At 46.2% G+C, this 9,360-nt stretch overlaps 1 protein-coding gene across 1 annotated transcript; it reads left to right on the top strand.

Moving 5' to 3' along the window:
• Positions 1-4,084: 4,084 nt before the first annotated feature.
• LOC123117722 (uncharacterized) lies at positions 4,085-7,919 on the top strand. Its single transcript, XM_044538420.1, has 2 exons — positions 4,085-4,225; positions 5,593-7,919. Exon 2 carries the CDS (start codon positions 5,621-5,623, stop codon positions 7,781-7,783), a length of 2,163 nt encoding a protein of 720 aa, XP_044394355.1. The 5' UTR covers positions 4,085-4,225; positions 5,593-5,620; the 3' UTR covers positions 7,784-7,919.
• Positions 7,920-9,360: the final 1,441 nt, after the last annotated feature.

Here is a 9,360-nt window from a genome sequence, read left to right as displayed (position 1 = left end):
CCGGAAGCTAATCCCCTCAACAACTTACAGGCGTACTGACGAGCTCGTGGGCTTTGTTTCAAATGCGGCGTGCATTGGGGGCACGACCACACTTGCCCTGCAACCATTCAGATGCATGTACTAGAGGAAGTCATGGATTTCTTGGGAGTCACACCGTCAGAGGAAGCAGAACCGAGCAACACTTCTGACACCACCAGCCGCGAGCTGGTTCTCCAAGATGGACCTCCGTGCCGGCTATCACTGGACCAGGTTAGCAGCGGGAGAGGAATACAAGACAGCCTTTCAGACACACTCCGGCCATTATGAGTACAAGGTCCTTCCTTTTGGAGTTTCTGGAGGCCCGACCACATTTCAAGGGGGCATGAATCACACTTTGAAGCCTGTGTCGCGCCGCTGTGCATTTGTATTCTTTGATGACATTTTTGTCTCCTCCATCTCTTTTGAAGATCACATCAAGCACCTCCGTGAAGTGTTGCAACTATTGCGTCAAGATCAGTGGCAAGTCAAATTTTCCATGTGCTCATTTTCTCAGGGAGAACTCTCTTGGGTTTTGTTGTGAGCCAGCAAGGTGTTTCTACCGAGCCCGAGAAGATCCAGAAAGTCCAACAATGGCCAGTGCCTCTCAATGTCAAGCAATTATGGCAATTTTTTGGGTCTTTCCAGATATTACCGTAAGTTTGTTCGCCACTATGGGGTAATTGCTAAACCCTTGACTTATTTGCTGAAGAAGCATGTCCCATTCGTCTGGACCAGCGAATGTACCATAGCATTTGAAACACTGAAAAATGCCCTAGTGACAGCCCCAGTCCTTGCCTTGCCCAACTTCACGAAGCAATTTGTCGTTGAGTCCGACGCCAATGACTTGGGAGTTGGAGCAGTCTTACAACAAGAGGGCCACCCCTTGGCCTTCTTGAGTAAACCTCTTGGCTGAAAAAACAGAGGAATATTGTCTACTTATGAAAAAGAACTCGCTATTTTATTGGCTGTGGAGCATTGGCGATTGTACCTTCAATCAGCTGAGTTCATCATCAAAACGGACCAGTGTAGAACGTCTCCACACCCCATGGCAACACAAGGCGTTGACCAAGCTTCTCGGGCTGCGCTACAAAATATGCTATAGAAAAGGTGCGGATAATGGAGCAGCTGATGCACTTTCACGCCGTCCTTTCTCTGACACCAATGAATTGCATGCTATTTCCCTGTGCAAACTGGAGTGGATCAAAGACATGCGAGAAGGGTATGCACAGGATACGACAACACAGAAGATAGTGGAGGACTTACAGGCTAATCCCCAATCCCATAAAAAAATTACACTTTCAGAGGGCATTTACGCTACCAAGGGCGTACTTGGATTGGGAGGAATTCTCAATTGCAACATCAACTATTAATGGCAGGGCATCAATCTGCCGTCGGGGGCCACTCTGGCGCACCAGCCACATACTAGCGGCTGAAGACAGTATGTGCGTAGCCGCGTATGAAACATGCAGTGACTGAATTTGTCCAATCGTGTGCAGTTTGCCAACAGGCCAAGCCCGAGAGATGCAAGTACCCCGGCCTCCTTGAACCCCTTCCTGTTCCTGTTCGTGCATGGCAGATGGTTTCTATGGATTTCATCGAAGGATTGCCACGGTCAGGACGATTCAATTGCATCTTGGTCGTCGTGGATAAGTTCTCCAAATACAGCCATTTCCTACCATTGTCGCATCCATTCTCTGCTTCCCAAGTGGCAACTACTTATGTGGATCAAGTTTACAGACTGCATGGACTACCAGATTCTATTCTATCCGACCGAGATACAATCTTTACAAGCAGATTCTGGCAAGAGCTCTTTCGGCAAACCCAAACAACCCTTCGGATGAGCACACCATATCACCCGGCCACGGATGGGCAAACTGAGCGTACAAACCAATGCCTCGAGACTTTCCTCAGATGTTTTGTGCATTCTTGTCCAAAGAAATGGAGTTCATGGCTTCCTCTTGCTGAATTCTGGTTTAACACCAGCTGGCACAATGCTCTTGGGAAATCCCCCTTCTTTGTCCTTTACGGCCACAACCTCGAAATTGGGGTATCGAAGCAGCCTCAGCCACTCTAGTTTCTGATCTGAACACTTGGTTACCAGAACGGGAGGAAATGCAAGCTCTAATTCGACAACACCTCCTCCGAGCTCAGACGAGAATGAAACATCAAGCTGACAAGAACTGATCTGAACAAAGCTGTAAAATTGGGGATTCTGTGTACACTAGACTCCAACCTTATGTTCTGTTGCTCGCCGAGCGTGTCATAAGCTCTCGCTTCGCTACTTTGGGCCATTTCTGGTGCAAGCTCGCATTGGACAAGTGGCTTACCGTGTGGGTTTACCAGAGACTTCGAAGATCCATCCCGTCTTTCATGTCTCGCAGCTTCGCAAGGCTGTTAAACTAGGTGTGCCCGTTTCCTCTGTTCTTCCTCACAATCAGTTTGCGGTTCCTTTGGAAGTGCTTGACAGTCGCCAGAAGACCAAGGCCAATAGAGTGGTTGAACAAGTGCTCGTCCGTTGGTCTGGTGACACTCTGGAGCCGACGTGGGAGGATCGTGACGAGCTCCAGTCACGTTTTCCGTGCGCCACGGCTTGGGGACAAGCCGCAACTCAAGCAGGGGAGGGTGTTAGCAGGCTTGCCAGTACTACGCCATCCTCCCAACCACCAGTCGAGGCCGACGAAGGAACGGCCCAAGGCCCAGCTAGGAGAGCCCGCAAGCCCAACAAACGAGTGGCTGGTGAGGAGTGGGTGAACACGACCCAGGAAGCATAAAGCAGGGGATCGCTCTCTGGACAAGCATCGGAAGATCGATCAAGGCACGGCACGGCACGGCGGCTACCTTAGAACGCTAGTTCCTCTTTCCCTCATCTCCAATTCGGCACCTTGGTGCTTGTAATCTTCAGAACTTGTGAACCACCACCATATTCTGAGAGTAATACTAGTGCCGTGCTAACAAGCGTGTTGGACTACATGTTGGTGCGCTATTGATTTGACCAGCTTTGATCTGATTTCAGGGTCATTTTTTCCGCGGTCAGATTTTGTCCAAGAAAGAAACTTGCCGTTCGCCCATCATCTCGCTCGGGGCGTGCGGTTTAGCAAGGCAACTCGCAGAAAACTTCCCTGGCTGGTTTGCCCTGTTCAAATGCTAACGTGGACGAGGTGAAAGTGGTATTTGACCAGTGGGGCCCCATCGTCAATGAGTAGAGATCGGCTCTTAACACCAAAATCGGTGTAAATAACAGCGATCCAGCGGCTGCGCGTGCCGTCACGACGTGACTCAGCATGGATTCGGGCAGTCCCTGATTCGGAGTGGCATGAATTCCGAAGAAAACCATGTTGACCTCGGTCATGGTGGACGATGGCGTTGTCTTCTTGTCGAAGGCATTGTCGGTTGCAGTCATCGTCATATCGTTCCAGCTGCTTCGGGGAAAACCGTAGATCTGGGATTCCCGGAAAGGACGATGACGGGGCCTTCCTCCCTCTCGAGGGCATTGTCTTGGAGCAGGGATAATGGGTTGGAGCAGATATACACTTATCCCTATGAACACAGAAATAATGCAAGCACCAAAACTTGAACTCTGTTGGGTTAGGATACCACTATCCACTTAACCATTCAACCACAGACTGATTCACTATTGATATTTGATTTGACCAGCTTTAATCTGATTTTAGGGTCACTTTTTTCACGGTCGGATTTTGTCCAAGAAAGAAACTTGCCGTTCGCCCATCGTCTCGGTCGGGGCGTGCGGTTAGCAAGGCAACTCGCAGAATAATGCTCGTTTAAAGCGTGCGTCCTCGCCGGCAGTGTCGTCGGTGGCAAGTAGAAAAGCAAAGGGATTGATTCCTGCCGGACGCAAGACGCAACGAGCATCATTTGTTTCTTTTCCTGCCGTAGCCATCGTTCTTTGCATCACCCGAAAAAGCAAAGGAAAATGGGTTGGATTGGATTCCTCAGGGACGACTCTTTGCATCTAGTACTGTACTGTGTAGTGCGATCCAACCAACCGGCCATTGCCATCTCCCCGAGCTCCTCCGAATCTGCTTGCTTCGAACACAACGTAGTACCAGGGCAAGCTCAGCTCTATTCGGTAGCAGACGCATTTCCATCGATTTGGTAGTCAGTCTAATTCTCCCCCTGCTACTTCCAAGGTTTGAGCGATTTTCATACCATCGGCGGCCGGTATCAACTCACGCCAAGCCTTGAAAAGGTGCGTTTGCTTCTTACTCCCTCCCTTCCTCATTATAATATGGTGTTCTAACTTTCTTCTAGCTAATCGAATCATTTTAGTTTATATATAGTCCGCACTAAAATATCCAAAACGTCTTATAATAATGACTGAAGAGCGTACTACGAAAATTCATTGACGTGCTCACGGTATCTTCGATCGTTGTTTTGCTATGGAATCTGGGATGGTCGCCGTAGTCAAGGCATATACGCGTGGTAGTTAATGCGTATGGTTGGGATTCGTATTTGCACCTAATTTTCAAGGATGTAATTTTTTGTGACGTGCATGAACATTTTATTAGTTAAATTTATGATCAAAATTTGGCACAAAATATAATGAAGACCAATAAACTAGGACGAAGGTAGTAAAATTGAATTAATGAAATATGCATGGGTTATAACCGCAAGGAAAATAGGGTGTGCTAAGTGTCTGTTGGCTGATCTATTTAAAAGATCGGCCGACTCATGAGCTCTCAGATCTGACGCATCAAGCACCCAAGATGTCCTCTACCATTGCAACACATTCTTGTTACATTTTTTTATTGCAGCTTACGTCTTGTTGTAGAAACTTTTTTTAACTGAGGTTTTCTGCAGATTTTTTTTTGTCTTCACCTTTTTTACAACATAACTGATGTTAGGGGAGATACTTCTGCAACATTGGTGATGTTGCTGAAGAAAATTGTAATGGAGACTTTGCTAGAAAAAAAAAGTGAGTTAGGGGCGCACATCATGTGGACATGTGTCGTACGAAAGGTGGCAGACGAGAGGCAACAAATGAGTCGGTTGAAAAGAATCGTCCATTGAAAGAAGTTTCTATAGGCGTATATTATATGACATTTAACTCGCCTTTTATTGTTTGAATTGGTAATCTAGAAAAACGTATGGGCCTTATAAATATTTACTACCTCCGTCTCGGCGTATAAGTCATTCGTATAGTTCTAGGTCAACAATTTAACTATCTAAATATATATTATATATGATAAAAAATATATATTTAGAAACTACGTCCATGTAGAAATCTAGTGATATACTTTTCATTACATATGACACATATTTAATTTCTCAAATCGATAACCTAGGACTAGTTATTCCTAAAAAACCCGGTGAGATATATTGTGCTAAAAGATCATAAGAGAAGACAAGGCTTTTCTTATGATTTTTCTCTCCTCCACCTCAGCATTTATCCTACATGTCATTTCTAATATAGAACCATTGTGCATGCCCTAAGCGGCCTGTCTAATGTAAGTTGTCCTATTTACTCGTCAAGCATGCACATTTCTTTCATGTTATGGGTGTCGAAAACACATTGTCTAGTTGCTAATAACACTTCTTTTTATCTTGTTCTTATAGCTGCACAAAGTTAACTTTCGGTGGAGCAATGGCCAGAGGGCCAATTTACATCTGGAATGAGTGGGCAACACAAATCCTCGTCCTACTTAGCTTTGCACTGCAGATCTTCCTCTTTGTCTTCGCTAGGACCCGTCGATGTGGATCTTCCCCCTTGCTGAGGTTCCTCCTTTGGCTGGTCTACCTCATGGCCGATTCGACTGCTATCTACACACTCGGGCATCTTTCCATCAATGGCATATTGCACGAGCACGAGCTGGTGGTGTTCTGGGCGCCATTCTTGGTCGTGCATCTTGGTAGCCAAGACACCATCACCGCCTACGCCCTCGAGGACAACCAGCTTTGGCCGCGCCATCTGCTAAATCTTGGCGTCCAAGCCTTTGGGGTTGCTTATATCCTATACAAGCATATTGGACATATCTCCACCTCATTGGGATTGGCTACTTGCTTGATATTTGTCATTGGTCTCATCAAGTATGGGGAGAGAATATGGGCTCTAAAGTGCGCCACCATGGACGACATCCGAAGCTCTATCAAGAAGTGTGGGCTTCTCCCTACTTACTATGGTGATCTTCCGCCGCCCTCGGGAGCGAGCGCAGAAGAGCGGGACGAAGAAGAGCTTTTGTTGTTTGCCCAAGCCATGCTCCCTCTTTGCAAGGGTGGGATTATTAATTTTCCTGTGGTTTTAATTTCTCATCCACATAATTCTTCTTCCAACTTGAGCTGGTGTTGGAACTGGAACTGGAAGGCCACCTTTAAAGTGGTGGAGATGGAGCTCTCCCTCATGTATGACATCCTCTACACCAAGGCTGCAATCATCCACAGCTGGTATGGCTACTGCATCCGTGTCTTCTTGCCGTTCGGGACCGTTGCGGCATTTGTATTGTTTCAAGTAAGTGGTGATAAAGACGGTTGCAGCAGAATCGATGTTGCTATCACTTACATCTTGTTGATAGGTGCCTTCCTCCTAGACATGTCGTCAATGTTGAGTGCTTTGGTGTCGACTTGGACATGTGGTTTCTTTTGGACTAGAAATTGGAGGCTTGGTTGTGTCATCATGTCTCTCCGTCGGTATTTCAAGGCTGCTACAGGAAATAGAGGGTGGTCAGGCTCCATTGGGCAGTTTAACTTGATGCATTTCTGCTCTCGTGACAAGAGCAAGCTAAGCATTAGAGTGTCCAAGATGATGAGACTCGAGGATATGTGGAACAAAAGGCATTATTCTAAGACCCTAGTGATCTCAGAGGATGTCGAGGAGTTGGTGTTCAAGCATGTATGGCAACTAGTGAAGAAGATTCAGCATCCAAGAGCAGAAGATGTGGAGGAGCCCAAGGCAATGATGCCATCGATTTCCGAACGCCTGGGCTTTCGTCCTGAATTATATGATGATACTGCCAGGAGGCGTAAGAAATTTGATGATGCTCTCTGCTTGAGCGATGAACTCCAAGAGGTGATCCTTACATGGCACGTCTTTACAAATGTTTTCATCTTGTGCAGTGTTGCCCCTAAGGATGCATCATTATTTGCATATCTAAAGGCGGTCAAGGCGTTGTCAGATTATATGGTGTTCCTCATCGTTGTACGCCCTGACACCATACCTGGTATCGAGCTACGAAGCCTGTACGAAGCAACCCGTGACGCTCTCGAGGAAATATGGCGTACCAATACCTATGCAATAAAAGAGAAGAATCTTGCCAGCATCCTGCAAAACAGTAAACATAGTGATCTTGGGAAGGCGAGCGTCATCATCTCGCACGGAACTTTGTATGCCAAGCTACTGATGGATTTGGTAGATACAAGCAATCGCGACAAGTCCGGTGTCATATCGTCTTATGAAGATATTGATCATGTCGCCATGGGTAAACTGAAGCATCTAATGCTAGACCTGGAATCCTCATGCAAAGTTGGTGTCGTGTTTGATATGGCCAAAGCGTTGGCGCTCATCTTGGATACATGGGTGCGTCTGCTCGTCTTGGCTTCCGTACGATCCAGCGGCGATGCCCATGCAAGACAGATCAACCGTGGAGGCGAGCTCACGACCGTTGTCTGGCTCATGGAGGAACATGCCAGCGTGTTTTTCAACCCACCCACCGCGGCCGGCTACGAGCGATATCGGTCTGAAGGCCGGTTCCAATGGTACCGATGCAGTGATATATGCCGTCTCAAGCGTTCCAATGGTGACATGGAACATTAGTGTAATTAATGTAGAGAGAGCTTGTATTTTAGCAGCAAATTCTGCGTACCTATCAGTGCCTACTGCATAGTGTGTTATTGTTTAGCAGCACGAGCGGCAATATATAATACTAACAGAAGGAAGTTGCAACAAGAAATACCAGCCCGAATCTTCTCTGCTGTGCTGAAATGTGAAGGCAGTTTTGATGCCTCCATCTGCTGTTTCTTTCACTTGTATTGTATGTGCTGGAATGTGAAGTGGAGCCGTTAGATTTCTTCTTTGATCTTCTCAACTTAACGTAGTTTCAATTTGTATTGTAATCTGGAATTCGATAAAAATAAATAAACATGGATGAATGTTGGGATATCCTCCTCATGTGGATTGTGAGGAGATGATCATTTGAGGCCTTTTAGGCAGCCCAAAGAGGTGCATAAGCCCACTACCCATTAGGGTTATGACCTAGGGTCATTTTGGACTTTGCACATGTGTGGATGGGGATGCTTTACCCTCCATCCAGCAGCCACCACCAAGAATGACGAAAATCAGATTATCCTCCAAGAGAGAAGAAGAGAGAAAACCAAGAGAGTAAGGGAAGAAGAGGAAGATTGAAGGAAGAAGAAAGGGAGCTCCTCCCCAAGGTTGTGATGGTCCAGATCCACTACCTTGTCTCCTTCAAGCTTCGGTTCCACCATCTTTGGTGATATTGTTCCAATCCCTAGTTCTTGAGCCCCAAATCTTGTTGTGTTCATTCAAGATTCAGAAATCTTGATGTATGAGATCCTCTAGTGTTGTCTAGAGAAAAACTTGTTGTATCCCACATTTGATAATAGTGGAAGAGGATTTGGGTGGCTTTGGCCCGTGGTTTTTCCCCTCAAGTTGAGGGGTTTTCCACGTAAAAATCTGGTGTCTCTTTGTTGATGCTTGGTGTTGTCCAGAAACTTACTCCTACCACAAGACACTAGGCTGAGGAGTGTCTTGCCTGCTGAGTAACATTTTCTGCCTCCATATATGCTGCTGCATATGTTTCCTTCCGTGCTAAGCAACGATCCTTGAATTAGTACATGATGTGGTGCTGAGATTACTTGTTTCCATTGCAGTTTTCAGTTAACCACAAGTGCATTTATGTGCTAATTCCCAACATAGTGGCATCAGAGCCTTGGTTGCTTAGAAGGTTGCAAATCCCAGTTGCTTGATTGTTGCTGAAAGTGCTGCTCACAATGGCTTTGGAAGAAAGCTCTACTACAAGTGGCATGATAAAACTTGATTCTTCCAATTACTCATTATGGAAGCCCATAATGGAAGACATCCTTTATTGCAAGGATTTGTATGAGCCAATTGTGAAAGACAAGATACCCACAGGTGTCACGGAAGAAGAATGGAGAGTGTTGCATAGAAAGGCAGTAGGTATGATTCGGTTGTACATCAACCACAATATTTTTCACCATGTTGCAAATGACACAAATGCATATGAGATGTGGCAGAAGTTGGAGTCTATGTATGAGAGGAAGACATCAATGAACAAGGCATCGGTGATCAAAAGACTTGCAAAGCTTGAGTACCGAGATGGCACAAGTGTGATTGAGCACTTGAATGTCTTC

The sequence above is a fragment of the Triticum aestivum genome, chromosome 5B (assembly GCF_018294505.1).
Source record: "Triticum aestivum cultivar Chinese Spring chromosome 5B, IWGSC CS RefSeq v2.1, whole genome shotgun sequence".
Lineage (NCBI taxonomy): Eukaryota > Viridiplantae > Streptophyta > Magnoliopsida > Poales > Poaceae > Triticum > Triticum aestivum.
Note: the sequence above shows the minus strand (reverse complement) of the source record. Positions and strands in the feature narration are given on the sequence as shown.

What these genes read in the sequence shown, in the direction of transcription:
- LOC123117722 (XM_044538420.1), top strand. Translation starts at nt 5,621, where the DNA reads ATGGCCAGAGGGCCAATTTACATCTGGAATGAGTGGGCAACACAAATC.